Raw genomic sequence first — 24,644 nt, 5'->3', positions numbered from 1 at the left:
TAGGTTTTGGGGAATTTGCATCTGTCACAAAGAGCTTGATGGCTTCCCAAGACTTTTCTATTGAGATCTGTGGTGATATTAATGACTGCGACATTTTGGTGTTGTATAATAAAATGTGTCAACACTTGCAAGATCTGCAAAACCAGTATTTTCCAAATGACCCAGTGCATGATGTTACAAAATCTTGCATGGGTAAAATCCATTTGAAGCATAAAACAGACCATTGGATTTTACTGTAACAGAGTACAGAAAGTTCACTGATTCAGATTCAGAGTCAACATTGGAACTAACCTTTAAGAAATTGCTACTTGTCAAGTTTCGGGGAGGTGTCAAAGAAGAATATATGTAATTAACTGGAAAGGTTCCTCCCTTTCCCATCTATTCAATACATTGCTCTCTAAAGCCACAATTCTTCACATGCTTCAACCCATAGAACCTATCACAACAGATTGAATGCAGAAGTAGACATTAGAATCCAACTGTCTTCTATTAAATCAGACATTAAAAAGAATTTGCAAAAATTGTAAAACAATGCCATTCTTAACTTTTTAAGTTAAAATACAGTTATTATTAAAAATGTTATTAGTGTAATTTTTATTAACTTAAAATGGATTAACATAGATTTTAACATTCTTAGTTTTAATTTCTAACATGCTAAATATCAATAGACATAACCCATATAAGCCCAAGCTCTTTGGAGTTCTTAATTTTTAATGGTGAGCTCTGATACTAAAAAATTTGAGAACCACTGGCTTAGAGGAAGGAAAAGAGAGGGAGAAAATAAAAATAGGTGAGAAAATTGATTCACAGACTAATAGTTATCTAGACTGGAGAGGATGAAGACTTAGAGTAAAGTGGCAGTGTGACTGAAGAGAAAAAGGCGAATTCAGGAAACATTTTGAAACAGGAAATGGTAAGATTTGGTGACAATTTCAGTCTGGGATGCGTGAGATGAAAAGCCTAAAGATAACTTATATGATAACTATGTTTTGGTATTCCAGACTAGAAACCAGTTATTGACAGAACCAGATCAGGTTCATGGATAGATATTCCTCCGTAAATAGTACTTTTGGAAATTGAAGGAGGAGGGAATGGTGATGCCTTAGGAGAAGGAGTAAGCAGAAAGAAACAGGAAAATGTTTGTGGAGTACAAGGCAAGGAAGGCAAGAGGTTTAGCAAGAAGCAGGTCCTAGACAGGTAGAGGCAGAGGAAGGGATTTAACATCAATCAAGGCTGTGTCTCACTTAACAGACTTGATTCAGAAGTACTGTCTTGGAAGCTGATGTTAAGTCAGTGGTTCACGGTTACATGCTAGTGAATAGCCAAGCGTCATCAGCAATGCCCAGCGCTCTGTTGAGTTTGAGGAGGATGAGAGTGGAGAAAAGGCTTCTCTTGATGGCATTATCATTGGTAATCCCCAGGCACTTCCAAGGTTCTAATAGCGTCTGGCTTTAAGAAGGCAGAATGATTATATGGGAAATGAAAGCAGTTAAGTGTGGGCCAAGTTGGAACAGTTTGATAGCAGGAGGGGATTTGTTGTCTTGAAGGAATAGTGAGTTCAGAAAAAGTTAAATTAAGGCAGAAAAATTCCAAACAGAAAACTATTTTTTTTTTTTTAGGTAAGAGAAATATATGCACATTAAATATAGAAAGGAAGCCATGAAAACAGAAAATGAAGTAATAGTGAGAAAATGGGCTCTTGGTGTTAAAATAGGTAGAAATAATGACCAACTTTGATACAGTGTTTTATCTCAAAGATATTTGGCTTATAAGATGTTTCTCACATTTGTTTTGAGCTTCACAGTCTATAAGAAGTAGGTGATGACCACTTCCCTGATGAGGAAGTTGAGGTTTAGGAGAGGCTTACACTGTAAGGGGTCCAGAATAGCTTTAGTGTGGGGAAGTCTCTTCCTCTGAGCCTGTAGGGGGGAGGCTGAGGGGATGGTTATTAAGGGGACAAATAGGTTTGAAGTTAGGATGGCGGTAACTGGGGAGCCAGTCGCCTTGTGGACCGTCCCTGGATGTTGGCACCCCAGATGTGATCTTACAGGTGTGAATAGGTAAGAAGAGCCAGGCAGGGAGTGATCAAAGAAATTCCCTTTGCCTTTCTCCATGTGATTATTCCACAGTGGTGTAATAGCGAGGATTTCATGAGAACATTATTGGGAGGAATATCGCTCTCCACTTACCTAACGGATTCCTAGGGAGTGTGAGGCCAGTAACTCTGTCAACTCCAGCTACAGTCCTCATAAGTTCTTTGGATATTTAAATCTATGAGATGTTAAAGCATTGCTAAGAGATGAGGTCTTTCTCTCCAGCCCTTATCCCACTGCTATGGGGTAAGGTACGCCCATTATTGATGAGTGATTTAATATTAACTACACAAATGAAAATAGACTATCTAGAGTATCCCACTGAATTTTGGTTTGGTAGTCATTCTGGAATCATTAGCTCAAAGAAAATCCTATCTGACTGTTCAAATCTCAGTATTTTATAATTGACTATGGAAGGAGAAATACATTTCCATTTCACAGTCGAGTGTATCAGTGTGTGTTCCCAGGCAACTCATCTCCCCCAAAATGGCACTGTCACACTTCACCCAGGGGTCCTTCTGCCAGAATGAAAAGTTCAGCGAGAGACACTCTGTGCGTCAGGGAAGGAAAGATGCGGACAGCTTGACGTGGATTAAGGAATTCAGACCAAAGGGGACTTCTGAGGGGAAGGTCACTAGGATGACATTTTAGTAGAAAGAGTAACATGAAAAGACAGTTGGGAAGCTTCTGGAAGAAAGAAAATTGTAGTGGCTTAATGGATGCTAAAACTGCAATAAAGAACATCTGTTCATTCCTCCCAAACCTGGGTAGATTTTTGGAACGTTGGTAGCAACAAAGACCAGATTGAACAGTTAAGAGAACAAGTTAATGAAGAATTTGGGCATCTCTTGTCTCGTCAGGAGACTGGAATGGCCACTGCTCTCCAACTTGTCTGAAGCGGGGAGGTTTAGATGACTAGTTGTCTTTGAATTTATACACACACACACACACATATATATGTGTGTGTGTGTGTGTATATATATACAATGATATACGTATATAAAATTATTATTTTTTTAATGAAAACCTTGACAATCTGGGGTGAATCTGCTGCCTCCGGCCCCCCTTCCCACCCAGGACCTACACAGGATGCGGGTCTCAGAGTGAGCCATTGGCCGTGGCCCTTTTTGTAGTCAGGGTAAATTCTGTGACAGCAGCTGCCAACTGGGAGTAGTTTTTGGCTCTTTCCCCAGAGTGTTTCAGGTTGAACCAGAAGCTAGACATTCTGGGGCAAGTCACAATTGGGTAGCAGTGTAGAGATTGTTTTGAAAAGAAAAAGGGGTGTGGAGTAGGGATAGTGCTGAGTTCTGGCCCCTCACCCACTTCTTCCCCTTCCCAGCTGCATCCTGTTCTCTCCCTCCCATCCAGCTGCCACACCTAAGATAAAGTAGCTGCCCTGCCTGAGCCTTGGGGCAAGGGAGGGCGGCACTGATCCTGTTCTGAAGTAGTCTAGCCCTTGGGTGTGCCTGGGTCACGCTGATTTGGTTTGGTTCCTGCTTTCCTTTCCCCAGTGCCCATGTACCTTAAGAGTCAAAATGTGGTTGGAGATCTCTGGTGGGAAGGGACCTTCTGTAGAGTGGCTTTGAGGGTGTGGTTGACCTGCCCTGGGGTGGCTCCCTTACCCCTGTCATTGGCTTGGGGCCACTGCTCCTTCATGTTATGGGTTTATCTCAAATGATCCAGAAACATCAAGGCTCTTTTAACCCACAAAAATCAAGCCTTGGTTGTTTTATCTCTGCAGTATTCTAGAGCAACTGAAAAATATCCAAGCTGGGAAATAGCTCTTCTTCTCACCCTAAACATTGGGAGCTTTTGAGAGCAAGCAAGGGGTGGGGTACTTTTCCTTCCTTGAGGATACAGTCAGCCTAGTTCCCCTTGTAGCTGCCATCCTGGGAGCATGACATAGCAAAACTGATAATGTGGGTGAGGATAATACAGGTGGTCTTCTCAGCTCTGCTTATGTTGATTTTTGTAGTTCCTTACAAAAGGCAAAGTTAGCATTGAACTTTGGTGCTGCTGTTGTAGCTCAAAAGTAATATCTCAAATTTGTTCTTTCCTCATTTTATTTTTCTATGACCTATTACGTATTATCTGCAGATTTCCACATCCAGGGAAAATTGTTCATGAATATATGGATTTAGGTACCTAGACAATTAACAAAAAAACAACAAAACATTAAGATGAATGACTCTATTACGGGTTGTATGTTGTTCTTAAGTTCTAACTTTTGTAGGCACAGTTAACTTTATACGTTATTTCATTCCCTGATGGGTGCTGACTTAAAACTGTAAGAGAGCTGTTAGAATGATGTGAATATCATTTTGTCCACCATAATTAAGTTCCCTTAGGCTTTGGATACAAGGTTAATCTACAGCTCAACATTTAACTCAAATCCAACAATAAAATTCTCTTGAGTGCACAAAGCAAAATGACCAGCCTTAGGGCATCCAAACATGCCCTGTGACCTTCAGGTGGAACGTGCTTCCAGCCTTACTGTGGAGTGTGCTGAGAATACAAGCGATTTTTCTGCATCTCCCCATGGACAGCAGGGTGTACTACTGGGTCCCATCTCTTGGGACACGGTTCACTGGGACTTAAGATCTTTGTTTCAACATGGATCCCTGATGATTGACCCTTGGGTTGGAATCCTGGTTTTGACTTTCACTCCTAGGGGGTGTGCCCAGGAAGTTTCCACTGAAGTGGTCACGCCTCTGTCTTGTTTAATGAGAGCTTGCATTTCAGGTTTCTCCCCCGCATCTAATAGCTCCGGCAGCATGCCACTTGGATTTTACTTTATTTCAGCCTCCTGTTGGCATTGGACACACTGTGCTCTTCAAGAGTAAGATGAGGAGTAGGCCTTTTTCTGCCTTTGGTGTCTGAAGTACCCATTTTTCATGACATGGAAATAGGAGTTGCCATCAGAAAATGACACCGTGTCTTCTGATTCAGGTCAACAATTTCACCCTTTGCACTTGGAGTTTCTCTTTTACTGTTTTCTTAACCTGTCACAGTCTCTTAATTGGAATGTATTGCTGGCGGACAGCATTGTCAAACTTTGCGCGTTTTATAAAAATAACACAGAAGCACTAGACAAGCAGCTGTAATGCCACCTCCTCCAGATGCGATACTGAAATTCCCGAGAGGGGCGTCTTTCATTGTTTTCTTTCTTTGTTCCAGAAGCAAAGGCCGATAATGAACCGAGCTGTTCGCCAGCAGCTCAAGAACTGTTGACAAGGCTGGGATTTTTACTGGGAGAAGGGATCCCAAGTTCCACACACATCACCATTGAAGAAAAAAACGAAACCATGGTAATGTCCGAGGAAGACACTGCATGTCATACCTGCTCAGAGGATGAATGAAGGCATGACCGTCTTCCCCCCTCCCCGAGTGGGGAGGTCATTGTTCGGGCCAAATGAGTCTGGGCTGCTGTGTACTGAAATTCATTTCAGCAGCGTGTTTGTGAATCTTTGTAGTTGAGGTTGGGGCGGTGAGGAGAAGCAGAAGGGTGTAGAACTTACGAAAATGTCTACATTAACCTTCTGATCAGCACCCGGAGAAGAGTAGCGGAATGAATTAAAGTGGCTGAGAGAATTCCTTAGTAATGACACTACTTTTATCTTTATAGCACCATTCTTCTCATCTGGCTGCTTTGGTATACGCTTTCCTGTGCATTTTTATCCGTTGAAATTTTGGAGGGTCAGTGGGGTGAGGAAAAGATTTATGGGAGATGAATAGAGACAAAATAAAATGAGATCAAATGGTCCATCTACGGAAGAGCACTCCCCTTCCTAGGGAACAGCAGCCTGCCACATCCGAGATGAGAAGTGTACGTCTGAATAGCAACGAGGGGCCGGAGCCTCTGCCCCCTGCGAGGGTCTCAGTGAGGGTGTCACGCATTGATTGAGATCGCAGTGGCCACCCGTCTCCTTCCCCTGATCGCACAGCCCATAAATCTTCAGGAATTGAATCAGGTTGCAGTGCTTGTGAAACATTACAAAAACAGAGTTCCCAGATTTTCCGCACAGAGGTCAAAGAACCCATTTGTCTTCTGCAGACGTTAAATGAAAGGAAGTCTCCCTGTTTGCTATTTCTGCTTTACTTAAATGCACATTCCCACTAAATTATTTCTAAGACTGCCCTTTTAAGAAAAAAGAAGATGGCAAGGTGGGGGGAACAGAACTAGGAGATTTCTCTCATATTTTGGAAGACTATATATATTAAGACCCCTAGATTTAAAGAACAAAACTGTTTTCCATTTTCCGGTTTGTAGTTTCATTGTTTTAGCATCAGAAACAAAGGGATGTGTAGCTGCGCTAACTCCTCCTTCCCTTCATCTTACAGTGCACAGCTCTGAGCCAAGGCATCAGCCCTTGCTCCACACTTACAAGCAGTACCGCGTCCCCTAGCACCGATAGCCCCTGCTCAACCTTGAATAGCTGTGTCAGCAAGACGGCAGCCAACAAAAGTCCCTGTGAGACCATTAGCAGCCCTAGTTCCACCCTGGAAAGCAAGGACAGTGGAATTATAGGTAAGAAGCTCACTCCTCGGTCATGTGCCGCCTCCATGCATTTCCGCCAGAGCGTTCACCAGGCACTTCTTAAAGAGGGTTTTAGCATGCGTGGTTTGTGAAGGTCGGCCCTCCGGGGCCTGCCCTGTCCTTTGCAGGTAGCACCGGCTCCATGGACAGCTGAGAGGATGAAGCATTGGCTTGTACATTCCTTGGTGTTTATTTTATAACCCTGGGCTCATTTGGTAAAAAATTTTCCAGATCAGGTGTGGCCTGCGAAGTTACAGAAATCTTCCCTCCTCACTGAGTAATTCTACTTGATGGGGATCGGGTCTGGATAGGACACACCATAGGGCGAGGAAATCCCTGCATATTGAGAAGTCTTCCCAGCTCAGTCTCAAGGTCACTGATCTCCCCACTTATTTCTGGGTGTTTGTTCTTTAGTTTCTTATAATGGCATCTGACCACTGTTTGGAGGCCAGGAGTTTCTAAGGAAACCTAACTGCCCGCACACACCCATGCCCATACCCACAAAGTAGGTGTGCGTGTGCTGAGCTGAGAGTCTGGAGACACAGAGTGTAGTCCTGACTCTTAGGCTGCCTGACTAGGTGACTTGAGCAACATTTAATTGTATTCTTTGCACACTTCTTTCCTTCTCAAAGGAAATCAAAAGTAAGGCTTCTGATTAGGTCAGTAGTTTCTAGTCCCACGTTCACAATAGAATCAACCAGGGAATTTAAGAGCCCTTGTTTTTACATCCCATCCCTGACAGAGTGCGTTCGCATTTCTGCAGGCAGGCCTGGGCGCCTGTGTGTCCCAGGCTGCAGCCTGGTGTCTTTCGGGTGAGCTATTCAGGTCTCTTGTGCGCTGAGGCCGTGCTGCTATCTGACACCAGTGCTCTCCTGCACAGCTCAGCCCCTCCCTGTTGCCCGAGTGATGCACATGTCTCTGAGGGATATTTTATGTTTTATGTATGTAACCAAATGCAGTGACATTTGAGCTTTGTTTTCTCCAGTCACCTGCAATTTCTTTCAAGTGTAATGTGAAAAACCAAGCTCTGCAGGTTCATCCAGTTTTATTTTGGCGATTGCCCCAGAAGATCTGTGAGATGCCTAGGACTGGGTTGTGGGCTCTGTGAGGGGCCCGTCAGCGTGAGGAAGGCAGTCTCTTCCCTCGGTTTTCACTTGGATCAGGATCTTCTGTGGGTTTTTGTTTCATTTTTGTTTGAATTGTCTCATTGAGATATAATTTGCATACCATAATATTCACCCATTTAAACCATTGAGTGGTCTGTGTTTATTCAGTACTGTGCAACCATCACCACAATCTGATTTCAGAATATTTTTACCACTTCAAAAAGAAACCCTGTACCCTTAGAGGTCACACCTCATTTCCCCACATACCCCAGCCCTGCTCAACTGGTAATTGACTTTCTGTCTCTACAGACTGGCTAGCTCATTCTGGACATTTCATGTGAATGGTGGGTTGTGGTTTTTGTAGCAGGTTTGAATTCTTTTCACTCAGCTTCAAGCCCTTCCAGTGAGCTTATTCTGCTAATTCCCCTTTCTCATCTCACTCTGCTTCCCCACCTGCTGTTTTGTCTAACAAATTTTTCCCAGTGTTACCTCTGTTTTCATACCTCGTCTCTCTCTCTGAGCTGCCCACCACCGAAGGATCTCTGGTATTAATTTTTTGATAGCCAGATGACTTTCTTTACAGCATTCTTAGCTCTTCTGCAATGTCCTCTCCTCCTCAGAGTTTGTCTTCCTTCAAGAAATTGGCTAGTGCTACAGATTTTTTTTTTTTTTTTTGGACAGCCTTTTACTTCTTACTCTGTGTTCTGGCATTGACGTCTTATGCCTCTGATTATGGCCAAGCCAGTTTCTTGTTTTGACAGAAACCTTTTCAATGACAGAAAACTACCCTCATTCATTCATTCATTCATTCATTCATTCTCACTGTCTCTTTCTCTCATTGAGAGATTGCTGCTATTTTAAAGGTGTTCTAAAGAGGGAAAAGAAAAGTTGCTGGTTGGTTTTCTGCATTGTCAGTGAACGACTGAACTGCAGGAGTATCGAGGCTCTTAATTAGTACTTGATTTAATACAGTCCCTGCTGAGCCCAGACTGGTTAGTCCCCCTATTACATGCTCTCCACAGCACCTCAGTATTTTCAATTTACTTATTTTTTGTTTGTTTGTTTATTTTATTTTATTTTTGGCTGTGTTGGGTCTTCGTTTCTGTGTGAGGGCTTTCTCTAGTTGGCGGCAAGCGGGGGTCACTCTTCATCGCGGTGCGCGGGCCTCTCACTGTCGCGGTCTCTCTTGTTGCGGAGCACAGGCTCCAGACGCGCAGGCTCAGTAGTTGTGGCTCACGGGCCTAGTTGCTCCGCGGCGTGTGGGATCTTCCCAGACCAGGGCTCGAACCCGTGTCCCCTGCATTAGCAGGCAGATTCTCAACCACTGCGCCACCAGGGAAGCCCCTCAATTTACTTATTTTTGTTTTGTTATTTACTTTTGTCTCCACATAGTTAGGGGGTCTCATTTATCTTATTCTGGCTATCTACTGGGCTCCTAGCATGGTGTTGGGTATGAGAAATTAAGGAAAGAGAATTGTGGCTACTTATCAAGTTGCATTGCAGGAGGCAATGGTTTAGTTGGTTTCTAAAGAAGCTATGTGGGATTCCCATTCCAAGTTGGCATTGTCCAGTCTTTTCATGTCGTCTGTATTTTAAGTTGTGTCTTGTCGTTAAAGTTAAATGACCCATTTCATGTCATTGAGGCTGTCCTTCCTTCCTTGGCTCAGTCAACATGTTCCCTTAACTCGGCTGAACAGGAAAAATGGCGACGATTGAGATGAAAGTGGGAGGAACCGGGAAGAGGTTCCTAAGTCCCTCTTTCAGCGAAGACCCCCCCCCTGCTTCATGAGACTGTGTTTTGTGCCCGGTCACCTGATCTCCTGCAGGGAGCGAGGACCATAGGTGGCTGAGAGGGAAACCCTGTGCTGGTGACAGTGTTTCTCTGTTCTCTCTCCTTCAGTGACCTGCAGAATTAGAACCTGTTGCCAAGGGACACATTGGAGGTGTGGTAGGGAGGAGAAGGAAAAACAAGCATTTCCTCTGCAGGCAGACTTACCCACAGCTCTCTGAAGAGGTGGGCGTGGCAGGGCCAGAGGAGGGACAAGCTTCCTCCTGAATCAGTACAGGGTACGCAGGTTCCGTTGCCTCTTCAGGGAGCAGGGATCTGTGACTCAGTTGTGGTTCTAAGGTGTAGCCTGGGAATGGCAACCTTTGGGCATCTTAACTGTTCAACAGAGTAAAATATTCAAGAACACAGTGATCCCAGTGGGCACCGATGAAGGCGAGATATCTTGGCTTCCTGCTTTGGGAGGCCCTGCAGCTCCTTGTAAAAACAGGCTGGTTAGGATTCATGTTCCGGATTACACAGGGCCTGGAGAAGGGAGGAAGAGGCTTTCCATTTAATTTTCCATTTTAAGTTGTTTGAGATTTATCAACCCATGGAGCTCAGTTTGGAGCGGCAAAGGTTTGGGGGTGGGCTGACGTAAAGAGCACACAGCTGCCATGACATGGCAAGCTTTGGGGAAGCTGTAGACTCCCATCCAGGGCTCAGACCAGAGCTCCATGTACAGTATTAGCACAGTTTATTTAGGGGAAATTTCTAACAATGCTAGCCCATCCTTAAAAATTCCTGGGCCTCCCCCTTACTATTCAAGGTGACTTCCTTCATGATGATTCTATTCAGTCTAAATATTTTTGCCCAACAGATGCTGTGAAGGGAAGCTTGTGTTCCCACGTGCCCAGACAGCCTTCTCAGGCTGCCACAGGGTGCCCTGCCTGGGTTCTGTTTCTACTGGTTTTGATACATTTGCAGGTGAAGAGAATTTCCTTTTGGAATTGCTTAGTAGGAGAAAGGGCAGGCTAATGACCATGAGAGGAATTTATTGGGCCCCTTCCAGTCTCTCTCTGTGGAAGCCAAGGCCTACCTAGCAGGCCCCTCTCCACCCCCTGCTCCACATTCACGGTGTAATGCAGAGGGGAGTGCCACTGCATCCTATTTCAGGAGCTCCAAGTTCTTCCAACATAAATGTCTTTAGAAGTTTAATAATTCTGTCATGTAGAAATACTGTCTGAGCTGGATGGGATTAACTAAATTCCCTACAAATCTCTCTTTTTTTTTTTTTTTTAAAGTAAAGTTCCTTACTCTTTACATAATAAAATCATTGGCATTACCTAGAAGTTAGTGTCTGATTTTCAAATCTGCAATGTGAAAACCTTCCAAATGTGACACCAGCTGTACTCAGTCACCATGAAGCAGCTTTTTAACTATTTGCTTTGAAAAGGAAGACTTTATAAAGAAGTAGCATTTAAAGGTATTTCCTCCATGATGGAAAGAACATTTTTTCTTAGTGACACTCCCTTGAATATAACTTGCTTCCAGCTGTTACAAATGGAAATTGTAGACTATTAATCCCGGCTTAGAAAAAAATTAAGTACAGGCAGATCTCAGGGATATTGCAGGCTTGATTCCAGACCGCCATAACAGAACGAATATCGCAATAAAGCGAGTCATACGAATTTTTTTGTTTCTTAATGTGTATAAAAGTTGTACTGTAGTCTGTTAAGTGTGCAACAGTATTATGTCTAAAGAAAAAAGCAAAGTACTTACCTTAATTAAAAAATACTTTATTGCTAAAAAATGCTGACCATCATCTGTGCCTTCAGCGAGTTGTAATCTTTTTGCTGGTAGAGGGTTTGAAATATTTCGAGAATGACCAAAATGTGACACAGAGACATGAAGTGAGCAAATGCTGTTGGAAAAATGGCGCCCTTAGACTTGCTCGATGCCGAGTTGCCACAAGCCTTCAATTTGAAAAAAACCCAATTTCTGTGAAGTGCAATAAAACATAGTATGCCTATATGTGTATTCATTGGAATCTGTGTGAAAACCAATCTGATTAAAAAAAGAAAACATCACTGAAAATAGCAGGTTTTAAAGCACTTTTTGATTTAAAGATACTGTTTAATTTTTGTTTATGTCCATATCATGTTCAATATTTTATGTGTGTGTGTATTTATTTCAAAGAAATGGGCTATTTACTTAGGAAGAAAGAGGATGGATGTTGGATGAGGAGAAACAAACAAACCTCAGCTTTCCTATCAAGATTTAAAACAATAATAAATCCTTCCTATCCATTAATGATAGAGGTGCCCAGGAGAAGGATTTCCAGGTAGCAATTTGAAAAATTCTGGCAGAGAGAGAGGCCATTAAAAGTCAGCCATCCCTTCCATTTCCTTTCTCTGCCACATGCTCGTACCTGCTGACATTTATAATCTCCCAATGGCTTTCATAGCGTGTTGGATGGGTTTCCTTTTGAGAGTTGGTGTTAGGACAGCCCCATGAAGGGAGGGGAGGGGGTTCTGAGTGGCGGACAGCCACATCTCACCTCTCACCCCACCATCTCCCACACTGGGTGTGTCTTCTGAGCAGAGCAGGTGTGTCTCCACCTGCCCTGCTGCCCCACACCTGAGCCACCGCATTCCACCAGGCCAGGTAGCTTTCAGGATGATTAAGTGCTCAGGATTTTAAAAGGGTAAAGCAAGAACTCAGGCTTTTCCTGCTGCCTTTCCCCTTTCTCTGGGGGGCGGGGGAGGGAGCTTACATTTGCTCTCCCCCTGCTCACTTTGAAGCTGGGAGGCAGGTATACATTTTTTTTTTTTAATTAATTTATTTATTTGTTTTTATTTTTGGCTGTGTTGGTATACATTGAGGCAGGGGAATTACCTTCACAGGAATATTGCTCCTGCAAAAGTGGCTTGCAGTGAAATACCGGACACTTGATTAGGATCCTTGCTGGAGTTTGATAATATTTGTTCTTCTGACCAGCTGCTTAGGACATAAAGAAAAGTTACCGTGGACTGACTTTTGTCTTCCTGCATCTCTCTTCTCTGCCTTTCCTAGGCTTGTAAAATGAAAGTGATTCCAGAGGTAGCTTTAGACCTTTTATTTCCTGGACTTTGTGTCCCAAGGGAGATGATCAGATGCAGAGAGGCACACAAAGAGGAATTAATTGTACTTTATTTTCGTTTTTAACTTGTTGTAACTCCTGTCTTTTTGATTTTATGCTAATACTGCTTTGTTGCCACCTGTCTTGCCCTGCTTGCTACTAAATTGAAATGCTTTGAAATTGATTTGGTAATAACTATTTAGATTGTTTCAAATCTGTGTTACTATTCATTTTGCTACACTGCCTGCAATTTAAAAAATCATCCTTAATTATAGAAGCTTTTTAATCTCTTGGGTGAAGGAGGAAAATTTGCTTTTACATATATAATTTGGTAACGTACTTAACATGGGAAAGAAGTCCTTGGCGGTGATGCGAGTTAGCAAAGCGCTTGCTATACTTGTATTCAGACCGTGGTTGGATTCTCCGGACTGTTTTGTCGGAAGCATTTATTGACACCGACTGCATACCAGGAGCACGTTTTTTTCAGTACTGGGACAACAGAGATAGGCACAGTATCTACTTTAAAACTTGTTTACCTGTGGAACCAAAGAATGGTCTCCTGCCCTTTGAAACTTGGGGAAATTGTCACTAGCTGAAAAGGGTTTAAAACATGGCAGTGCCCTTTGATGGAAGGTGTATGCCGTAGGTGCATAATAATACCAACCACTAATAGTGCCTCATGCTTTTTTCTGGAAGAGTCCAGAATTCTGTGGAGTCATTGGACTAAGAAGTGCCAGCGTCTAGGCCTTTGGTGTTCGGGTTATGCGAAGCCTTACCAGGACACCGTGTCACGTGCTATTGCTAGAAAACTTGCTGTTGTTTAGGTCCGCGGGCTGTTCTCGGGAGGCCGCTGCCTGCCCTGTCCCACTGAGGCTGGGCCATGCGGGGTGGGGCTGAGGTTGGATGGTGTGGCCGAGTGAGGAGGCCTGTCCTCCCCTCCCCCACTGCCCTGCCCCAGCTGCCCCTTCGGGCGTCTCCACGTGAGCAGCCCGCCGAGCGCTGCTGTGGCCGAGCGCTGCTGTGACCGCGTGGCTGTGGCTCGGGTCCCTGGCCTCGCTGCCTGTCACAGCAGAGAGCGCCTTGTGCACAGCCGTGAGCGCTGAGCCAGGGATTTGGGACAGAGATCTGTCTGTCACAAGCCAAAGCGCAGGGCCCTCGGTGGTTCCACAGGGCTGGCCAGAGGAGCCACGCGCTGCTGTCCATGCAGAGTGGCGGGAGGAGGGGCCAGAGGTGACTCAGGCCACCGCCCGCCCCCCCCTCCCCCCGCCCCACATCCTGCCAGGCAATGACGCGCGAGTGCCTTCGCCGGCCCCTCGCCTTGCTGGGCTGCCGGAGGTGAGAGCAGTCCCCCGGGGCGGCGGCGAGCCTCAAACTTCGTTCCCTGCGGTTTGTTAGTATGTGGGTGGGGCGGAGGGAGAAGCACAGTCTGGCATTTCTGGTCAGAAGGTTTCCTGCAGGCTGGTTTCATCCTTCATCCTTGCAGTCTTCCCCCTTTGTCACTCGGGGAAGTCCAGAGTGTGGCACGGCAGCCTGAACCGTGTGAGGCGGGAGTGCACAACAGAGGAGTGCACCGAGTGCTGTCGGGTCCCGAGGACCAGGTAGTGGGCCCGTGGCTTCCTGGACCTGTCACTTGGATCTGGCCCCAGCCTCGGTGGGACGTTCTTTGCTTTCTAGAGTTGTTGGTGATCTTTATGCAGTCGGGTCAAAGCGACAGTGTCTGCACTAGTTGGATTTTCCTTTTTTACTCACTTCTTCCCTTCCTCCACTTTCATAAGCAACCAGTCTATTCTTTCTTGTTTGGTCTCTAATTCTTTGGTCCCGTGTTCTAACTTTTAGACTCTTCCCGTCAACCAGTAAACTGGATATAGAAGCTGAAAGATGTTTGTTTGGGTTTTCTTAGTGCTACTTTAGTTTTCTTCAGTTGTATGGGGAGGAAAGCATTCTTGGGTCCTTATGATATACGAGACACTTTACATATGCCCTTCTATCTGATTTTCTCTCCCGGGGAGAGAGTTTAGAACAGGGCCCGGGCATGATTAACACTATTATAATATTCATGTTAGCCACTATTGTTGTTCTTATTTCCTAGGGATACTTATTTATTTATATTTCATCCCTCCCTAGTGGATTTGAAATGCTCATAGGCATTTACTGAAACAAGATTTTTCTTTTTCAGGGAAGGTACGAGTTGGGAAAGAGTGAGAGAAAAGATGAAGTCAGCAGTCAGGTTCATAAGATTTTATTAATTTTGCTTATAAGTGGGCAGAAAGTTTTAAGATTCCTAGTAGCCTGTGTAAAGAGAGAAACACAATCAAACACACAAGATGATGTTAGTAAGGTGAGACAAAAATGTGCCCATTCCTAGCAGTGGGCCCAGAGAGACATAACCCCCTTGTAGGTCCTCAAAAGAGGAAAAGCCAAAGTTTGAACCAAGCCCCTTGCACTTTTCACCTCTTGTCTTTTCCAGAGCCCAGAGAAAGAAGAATTTGGCTCTGTGTATATGTTTGATATCAATGGCCCTTAGTTTCTAAACAATTCTGGACTAATGCCTTAGTCAATTTAATGTATTTCTATCTATCTATCTATTATTTTTGGCTGCGTTTTGTCTTTGTTGCTGTATGCGGGCTTTCTCTAGTTGCGGTGAGCAGAGGCTACTCTTCGTTGTGGTGCGCGGGCTTCTCATTGTGGTGGCTTCTCTTGTTGTGGAGCACAGGCTCTAGGTGCGCGGGCTTCAGTACTTGTGGCGCATGGGCTCAGTAGTTGTGGCTTGCAGCTCTAGAGCGCAGGCTCAGTAGTTGTGGTGCACAGGCATAGTTGCTTCATGGCATGTGAGATCTTCCCGGACCAGGGATTGAACCCATGTCCCCTGCACTGGCAGGCGGATTCTTAACCACTGTGCCACCAGGGAAGTCCCTTAATTTATTTCTTGATGTTCTTTTAAACCTACAACTTGATTTAGATCCCACCAAACTACTTACTGGGCCCTGGACTTTACTGTTTTTTTGGTTTTTTTAATTCTATTTCAAGTGAATGTTCAACATATGAAAGAACCTTCAATAGGCAAAGAGGGGATGAGGGAAAGTTGGGAAGGAGAAGGAATCATTTTTTTGCAGTGCCATATATAGCAAAACGTTTAATGACTGAGTGGGTCTCTATCTTTGCGTCCCCCTCTCCCAGTCAGACTCTCTCCTGGCTGCTGTGAGCCCACGACTGGCCTCTCGCCACTAGCCCCTGCCCAGGGGCTGCTGTTTTTAACAAGGCAGATGTCATGAACTGCAAAATACTTTTTAGCCACAGATACTTTACAGAACTCCTTTTACATGTTGAGAATTGTACAAGGCAAAGGGAGTTTTAATACACACTGCATGTGCAGTCAAAAGGACTGGTATTGGACATACCACCAACTGTGTGTATGTGTGTGTGTGTGTGTGTGTGATCAGAGAGATCAGTTTCTCCCCAGTGTGTTTCCATATCTATAAAGTGGGCTTGATGGTTCTCAGCCTTTCCACCTCTTCTCTCGTGTTGTGGTGATCATGTATATGTCTTAACATAATTAGAAAGTGCTTTGGAGGTGGTGTAGCCCTGTGCACTAGTAGGTCTGGTTAAATGTGCTGTTTCTACAGAGGAAGATAGCCCCCTGTCCTTGGCTAAAAGGAATTTTCAAGTTACATGGAGAGTCAGAAGTAGTAGCACATGAGAATCAATGAGCAGTACCAAACCTAATTTCATACTGACTTGTAAGGCACAGCCTAACCTCGTAGCTTGGTACAATTTAAGGCCTGATAAGTTGCTCATTTTTACAGAATCCTGTGTGTTTGCAGAGTGACTGAGACCCAGCCTGAGTGATGGTGGCAAGTCTTAATTGACGAACACTGGCATCTATAGTAGTTGAAGGAATAAGATGTTAGAATTTTTGAGTTGAGTTGTTAGGGAACTTTTCAAGATTATCCAGTCTCTGGAAAATGTCAAATGGAACTCATTTTTTAGAGCTTTTTTTTTTTTTTTTAAAGAAACATCATGTTAGGATGTTGCCCTGTGAGTGTTAAAACTTGAAGGCGACTGGGTTAACTTAATTAGGAGTTTATTTCTGTTAGCTTGGAAGAAGAATAGGTATTCTTTGAGTAGCTTGTCATTTGTTATAAGAAATACTTTCCCTTTCTTGGAGACCGTGGAGCTTCCCTCTCTGGTGTGCTTCCTAGGTCTTGTGGGAGACCTGGGGTCTTTATCTGCCCCACTGGATCTGCTTCAGAGCTGCATTGTGCCTGAACTGAGATGAAAGTTCACTGCCTGGGCTTCCAGCCGTCAGCCTGGGTCTGGTACTGGATCCCAGGGAGGAATGTTGTGAAGTGGGGCAATCTTAGTGGAGCATCTTTGGGGGAGGGCCCTGGCTTCAGAGCTCCTCACCTGCCTGCCTCTGAGAGGGCCCTGGTGAGTGTGGACTCTGGAACGCATCCCTTAGTTGAACTTCATTAGGGCAGTGGGAGAGTCTCCTACTTACAGACATACTGTAAACTCGTAATATCCTCCTTTTGAAATCGTGGCTCCATCTGGGACTTCTCTTCCCAGCTGCTGTTCCCTGCAGCTGGGGGCCTTCTTCCTCCACCTCCTTTCCTTCTGCTCACTGCCACGACCTGAATGGTGCCACTCATCAGGGCCTGGGCACCTGTGGCTGTGCTCACAGAACTGGGCTTTCAGCCTGTCCCTGCAGCCCATGAGCCCTGACCAGAATGTCCCTGCCTAGCTGCTGCTTGGGTCCCGGAAGCCCTGCTTCTGGTGCTGTCACTGGTAACAGGGAGTAGGGAAGTCCCGGTTCCTGTTCCCACTGCTTGAGGTCTGAGTTAGGATCAGATCCTTAGGGGTTTGATTCTGAAGTGCATGGCACTTAGGGAGAGCCAATGAGAAACATCATCACTCCGACAATGTTTGTTTTTCACCTTAAGAATATGTGCCCCCAGATAAAACAGCCACAACATAAAAACCAGACCAGTCACCCCACCCACTTTCTGTAACTTAGGTGTTGGGGTAGCCTGGGAACCTAATTACAACATGCCTGCAGGAAAAGCGTTCTGAGTCCTGAGCACTGGACTTTTTTTTTTTTTTTAGAAAGTTAAACAGGTCTACAAAGCTTCTTCTTCTTTTTTTTTTTTAATGTGATGATCCATTTATTTATTTATTTATGGCCGTGTTGGGTCTTCGTTTCTGTGCGAGGGCTTTCTCTAGTTGTGGCAAGCGGGGGCCACTCTTCATCGCGGTGCGCGGGCCTCTCACTATCGCGGCCTCTCTTGTTGCGGAGCACAGGTTCCAGACGCACAGGCTCAGTAATTGTGGCTCACGGGCTTAGTTGCTCCGTGGCATGTGGGATCTTCCCAGACCAGGGCTCGAACCCGTGTCCCCTGCATTGGCAGGCGGATTCTCAACCACTGCGCCACCAGGGAAGCCCTGAGCACTGGACTTTTAAATGAAAGTATGGAACACAGTCACAGCTTATTAATAGGGTTATCATTAGTAACTAATTACCATTGAGGCAATAATCTCATTAATAAATTAGAGTATTCCTGTGATGCCCTTAGCACAATCCGTGATATATACAGTAACCTTCAATAAATATCAACTGCTGCTATTACTACCACCACCTGCATTTTTAGGGTGGAAAGAGTCATACTTAATATACGTATGCTCATATGAATGATCCATTTAAAAAACACACAATGAAGACTGTGATCGATTCCAAATAGATGGAGAGATTAGTATTAATACGTCTGCTAGAAAACTTGGAAATGCTGGGAGTAATGACAGGTACCCTAAAGATGTGACAGGCCTATCTCAAATCAGCTTACACTTTGGTTAGAGACATAATGTCAACAATCCTGAACCAATAACAGTGAGATTGAACGTAGTTTGTTCATTTGCTCATTCGTTGGATAAGCAAACATTTACTGAGCACTGAGTATGTGCTCAGAAAAGGGAAGGGATCAGCTCGTGGTGAATCCTCTAAGGAGGCTTCAGCATGTAGAAGGGATTTTTAAACAGGGAGATAAGCAGTGGGTGATAAGTCCAGGCTGGGGCAGCAGGAGCAAAGATAGTTTTAGAATTGTGACAGGATACCCTGCGGTTGCATCACAGGAGGAAATGGTTTTGTCCTCACTTCTAAACCGTAAAGAGCATTGTAAAAATAAACAAAACAAAACCCCTTCAGACCCTTTGATCCTAGGTAACAGACTCTGTTGGAGCTAATTCACCAGCCTGCTGATAAAGTGTGTATCATCGGGGTATGTTGAAGAAGCAGCTTAATCCAGGCAGCTGGGTCCTGAATGCCCTCTGACCTTGTGCACTCCCATTTAAGTCTTGCAGTTAAGGGCCTGAGCTGCTGGGATCCAAATAAAGATCAGAGGACCTGGCCTCTATTCTCAAGGACTCAAGCCGGTGTTGCTTGCAAGCGGATCACATATGGCTCAGCGTCTTTAAATCAGAAGTGGCTGTTTGTAGATTTGTGGAGTGAATGCTGCTGCTTTCCTTCATCATATTGGTCCTCTTTTGCCAAGATGTTTTTCCATCCTGCTTTTCTTAGAAGAGGTTAAATTTTAATTCTGCCGTCAAGTGTCCCTTCCCATGCTTGCGTATTCCCGGCACTGGTTACGTAGAGGTTTCCATTCTAAGCTGCTAAAGGAATAAAGTCAAGTCAGCCTCTCTGGATCGTCTTGAACAGATGTTATAAAGTTTAATTCTAAGGATCAAATTTCTGTTTGACTTTATAATCGTATTTTTGTTTTATAGATTTCTCTCCTGCATCTTTTCTGTATTAACTATTGTGCTGCCCTGCCCCCTCTCTTTATACACAAATGTTATTAATTTGGGAAAAATACTTAAAGGTTCAAGGGAATTTAATGAGATTTGAATTCTTTTGTGAGCAATTCATCTTTGTTAAAAGACAAGGCTATATCATTTCCAAATTACATAGATTTACTGTTAGCTCTCAGATACTTTTAGACAGCTTTTTCATTATCTTCTTATCAGAGTTTTCTTTTTCCTCCCCTGTAGAATGATTTAGCAGTTTATTTCCCCTGATAAGCAACATTCTTCTGATTTACTAAAATACACTGTATGAAACATACTTTGATAAAAATCTGTGCGGGCCAGAAAACTTTCCATTGATCATGGGGAAGGGTGTGTGCGTGTGCATGTGCGCGTGTGTGTGTGTGAACTCTCAACAGCCCCAGCAATTCCTGGCTTCCTTCAAAGTATTTTGGTCTCTCATTTCAGCCACAATTACAAGTTCATCCGAAAATGATGACCGGAGTGGCTCCAGTTTGGAATGGAATAAGGACGGAAGCCTAAGGTTAGGGGTACAGAAGGGAGTGCTTCATGACCGCAGGGCAGATAATTGCTCCCCAGTGGCAGAAGAGGAGCCCCCTGGGCCAGCGGAGACTGTGCTGCCCAAAGCCGAAGCCTCAGTTGGAGATGGTCCGGTCCCTTATTCTCAGAGCTCCAGCTCGCTAATAATGCCACGGCCCAACTCAGTTGCAGGTAAGGCCACCTTCTCCCTGGAAGGGTGATCTCACTGGGTCTGAGGTGCCCCCTGCTCACTCTCTTCACTTGGGAATCTAATCCAGACACAGGCCAACCTTGTGATCATGGGTCAGGCCCTTACCTTTTGTAGGCCTTAGTTTACCCATCTGTAAACATGAGGGTAAACCCATATGTAAACATAAGGCTGCACGTAATGGTCTTTAAGTGACCCTTCCCCTCTGGAATTCTTTAAATCTAATATTTAGACTATATGGCTCTTTGTGTTTGAGGGAAGAAAGCACCAAGAACACTGTCCTTGTTTTTTGTTATTTTGAGCCGGAGTTAATTCAGGATTTACAGCTTGGTCAGTGGGAATTGTTGTTTAGAATGAGTTTGTTAATATTAGCTCAAAGAATTTCTAATCCAACTTTCAAACTAATTTTTTGTAATTGAGGCCCATCACATAGATACGAGGTCCAATTTTTGTATAATTCAGTTTTAAGGGAGCTCATAGTTTAAAACATAAGCAGCAGGAAAGAGAGCTCTCCATCAAGGAAATGAAAATAGGTGAGACAGACCTGCCTTCAGCAAGATGTGGCAGCCAGAGCTGAGAAGAGAATGCAGAAGTGGTGACTGGTGCTGGCTGACTGGTCAGTGAGTGGTTGTGAGGCAGGGAGACTAGTTCTCAGTGGGTGGGGAAGGGAACTCGGCATCTGAGCTGTCGTGCCTGCTTTAAGGTCCCAAGTTTCTAAACTGAGTGCTCTTCTGTTGAATTTAGAAGAGGAACTTGTTTTGATCATTCTTTGTTACCAGTGAGGCGCTTTAAATTTCTCCTCTGCCAAGGCCTGGACCCAGGATCTTTCTTCCTACATCAAAGGATTTCTCTCTGATTTTATATTGCTCCTTTGGGATGTGCCAGGCTGCTCTGGTTGTTATTGGGTGTGTTTTACAATGGAACTCTGAAGCAGCTGATAAATAAATGGCCCTAATGGAAAAGTTCAGAGACACAACTCTTAATTCAGTTTCAAAGGGATTTGGCGTGCCTGCCAGAGGGAAGTACTGAGAGCTTTATGCGTATTGAGTGATGATTCTTCCAGAAGCTTTTGTGTCCTCCCACCACCCTCCCACTATCTACGGCATAACATGTTGCACGCAAGGCATTTTAGACCATTTTTACTTGGATATGATGAATGGTTCATTTGTATTATCCCATTACTTCATAGCTTTATTGACTTCAACAAAATAGCAAGCTCATATTCAATTTAATGAAGCTATTTCAAAATTAGGAAACACATTAATAAATTACTTTAACAGTGGTAAAAGGACCCCCTTTCGGGTTATGTTTTCTGCTTGATGTTCTTTTATGTGGTTTCCTGCCACGTGAAGTGACAGTGGGTATGAGCTGAGTGTTTCCAGGAGACTGCAGTGATTATAGAGCAGGCCTTTCTGATTTCTGCTGTGCTCATTCATTAGCATCTATGGATGCACTTGAACTGGACCTCCTGTGGAATTGGGAGGGTTTTACCTCTGGTGTTGAGCAGTGACTGCCTAGCCTGATGGGTTTGCTCGTTTCTCCGTGTTGCATATTTTATAAACTAAAAACATATTTTGGAAGGAAGTAGTATCGATTCTGCTAACAAGCTGGGAGTCTGGTAGATTCTTCATTGCCTACCCTCTTACCCCTAAAGCTGAACCTCAGTTAAGAGGGAATGCCAAGAGTTTTCAAGTATCATTGAAAAGAATAAAAGACTCATGTTATAGGCTATATGCAGTGCTGTTTATCTAGGGATTAGAAGGCAGGCTGCTACAAACAGGGCAGTAGGCAACGCTCAGTGTTCGAAGGATTGAAGTAAAATGGGAAGGACCGTATACTGAAATCTCTCGGAAGTGTTTGCATGTCAAGATCCACGTAAACACAGAGAAATTGCCGTTTGATAGGAAAGCTCTTTTGGTACGTGAGGGCAGAGTAAAGATTAGCAGGTGAAGGAAGGGTGATGCCAGCTTCCCCAAGGGACATGGTTCCCCTGGGGGGTGAGGATATGGAAACAAGTTCCTAAGGCTGCCTGCCTGTACTGTCACTGAGCCTGTTACAGAGAACTGGAGTTGTCGCTTCAGTGTTAACTGTCTCGTACAGTGAAATTTTTTGGTCAAAGATTATGAAAGTAAGTTGGCCAGCTATGGTGATTGTTTTGCTCTACAGAGATTTTTCTTTGTAAAAGCATTTGTTGAAGTGGAATTGATTTAGAAAGCTGCAGTCAGGTTATTACTGTATATGCCACATCAAAATGTATGACACGGACACCTTATTCCTTCATTAAAAAGCAGAATGAGAAGCCTTTAAAATGATATCTTGGATAATCCAGAAGTTGGGTAATTGGGTTCTACCTGTTTTTAAAAATATTTATTTATTTATTTATTTTGGCTGTGCTGGGTCTTAGTTGTGGCACGTGAGATCTTCGTTGTCGCATCTTTGTTGTGGCATGGGGACTCTTTTCTTTTTTTAATATTTGAGTATTATTTTATTTTTTTATACAGCAGGTTCTTATTAATTATCCATTTTATATATATTAGTGTATACATGTCAGTCCCAGTCTCCCAATTCATCCCACCACCACCACCCCTGACCCGCCCTGCTTTCCCCCCTTGGTGTTCATACGTTTGTTCTCTACATCTGTGTCTCAATTTCTGCCCTGCAAACCAGTTCATCTGTACCATTTTTCTAGGTTCCACATATATGCGTTAATATACGATACTTGTTTTTCTTTTTCTGGCTTACTTCACTCTGTATGACAGTCTCTAGATTCATCCACATCTCTACAAATGACCCAATTTCGTTCCTTTTTATGGCTGAGTAATATTCCATTGTATATATGTACCACATCTTCTTTATCCATTCGCCTGTCGATGGGCATTTAGGTTGCTTCCATCACCTGGCTATTGTAAATAGTGCTGCAATGAACATTGGGGTGCATGTGTCTTTTTGAATTACGGTTTTCTCTGGGTATATGCCCAGTAGTGGAATTGCTGGGTCATATGGTAGTTCTATTTTTAGTTTTTTAAGGAACCTCCATACCCTTCTCCATAGTGGCTGTATCAATTTACATTCCCACCAACAGTGCAAGAGGGTTCCCTTTTCTCCACACCCTCTCCAGCATTTGTTGTTAGTAGATTTTCTGATGATGCCCATTCTAACTGGTGTGAGGTGATAACCTCATTGTAGTTTTGATTTGCATTTCTCTAATAATTAGTGATTCTTTTTTTTTTAATTGGAGTATAATTGCTTTACAATGTTGTGTTAGTTTCTGCTTTACAGTGAAGTGAATCAGCTATATGTATACATATGTCCCTTCCCTCTTGGACCTCCCTCCCCCTCATCCCCCATCCCATCCACCTAGGTCGTCACAAAGCACCAAGCTGAGCTCCCTGTGCTATACAGCAGGTTCCCACTAGCTATCTGTTTTACACATGGTAGTGTATTTATGTCAAATCTAATCTCCCAATTTGTCCAACCCTCCCCTTCCCCCTCTGTGTTCACATGTCCGTTCTCTATATCTACGTCTCTATTCCTGCCCTACAGATCGGTTCATCTGTACCATTTTTCTAGATTCCACATATATGCATTAATATACGATATTTGTTTTTCTCTTTTTGGCTTACTTCACTCTGTATGACAGTCTCTAGATTCATCCACATCTCTACAAATGACCCAATTTCGTTCCTTTTATGGCTGAGTGATATTCCACTGTCTATATGTCGCACATCTTCTTTATGTATTCATCTGTCTTCAGACATATAGGTTGTTTCCATGTCCTGGCTATTGTAAATACTGCTGCAGTGAACATTTGGGGTGCATGTGTCTTTTTAAATTATGGTTTTCTCAGGGTATATGCCCAGTAGTGGGATTGCTGGGTCGTATGGTAGTTCTATTTTTAGTTTTTTAAGGAACATCCATACTGTTCTCCACAGTGGCTCTATCAATTTACATTCCCACCAACAGTGCAAGAGGGTTCCCTTTTCTTCACACCCTCTTTAGCATTTATTGTTTGTAGATTTTTTGATGATGGCCATTCTGACCGGTGTGAGGTGATACCTCATTGTAGTTTTGATTTGCATTTCTCTAATAATTAGTGATGTTGAGCATCCTTTCGTGTGCCCCTTGGCCATCTGTATGTCCTCCTTGGAGAGATGTCTATTTAGGTCTTCCGCCCATTTTTTGATTGGGCTGTTTGTTGTTTTTTTTTTTGATATTGAGCTCCATGAGCTGTTTGTATATTTTGGAGATTAATCCTTTGTCTGTTGCTTCATTTGCAAATATTTTCTCCCATTCTTAGTTGCGGTATGTGGGCTTCTTAGTTGCAGCATGCAGGATCTAGTTCCCCCACCAGGGATCCAACCCGGGCCCCCTGCATTGGGAGCGTGGAGCCTTACCCGTTGGACCACCAGTGAAGTCCCTGGGTTCTACCTTTTGGACTACCAGTTTTTGTCTTTTGAAATTCTAAGTGAATCACAGAACACT

The 24,644-nt window shown here is 43.9% G+C and overlaps 1 protein-coding gene across 6 annotated transcripts in view; it reads left to right on the top strand.

Moving 5' to 3' along the window:
- Positions 1–24,644, top strand: part of TANC1 (tetratricopeptide repeat, ankyrin repeat and coiled-coil containing 1) — a 239,500-nt gene that overhangs the window by 154,049 nt on the left and 60,807 nt on the right. For 3 of the 6 annotated variants that reach the window (XM_082395219.1, XM_082395218.1, XM_082395221.1), the window contains 3 exons: positions 5,271–5,401; positions 6,435–6,621; positions 19,883–20,146. In XM_082395219.1, the coding sequence (XP_082251345.1) occupies positions 5,271–5,401; positions 6,435–6,621; positions 19,883–20,146 (582 nt within the window). Of the gene's footprint in view, positions 1–4,895; positions 5,043–5,270; positions 5,402–6,434; positions 6,622–19,882; positions 20,147–24,644 lie in introns of all 6 variants that reach the window. The other 3 variants (XM_082395220.1, XM_082395222.1, XM_082395223.1) reach the window with 2 other exon arrangements.

Source organism: Balaenoptera borealis (assembly GCF_965194805.1).
Source record: "Balaenoptera borealis genome assembly, chromosome: 6".
In the NCBI taxonomy this organism is placed as follows: Eukaryota; Metazoa; Chordata; class Mammalia; order Artiodactyla; family Balaenopteridae; genus Balaenoptera; species Balaenoptera borealis.
Note: the sequence above shows the minus strand (reverse complement) of the source record. Positions and strands in the feature narration are given on the sequence as shown.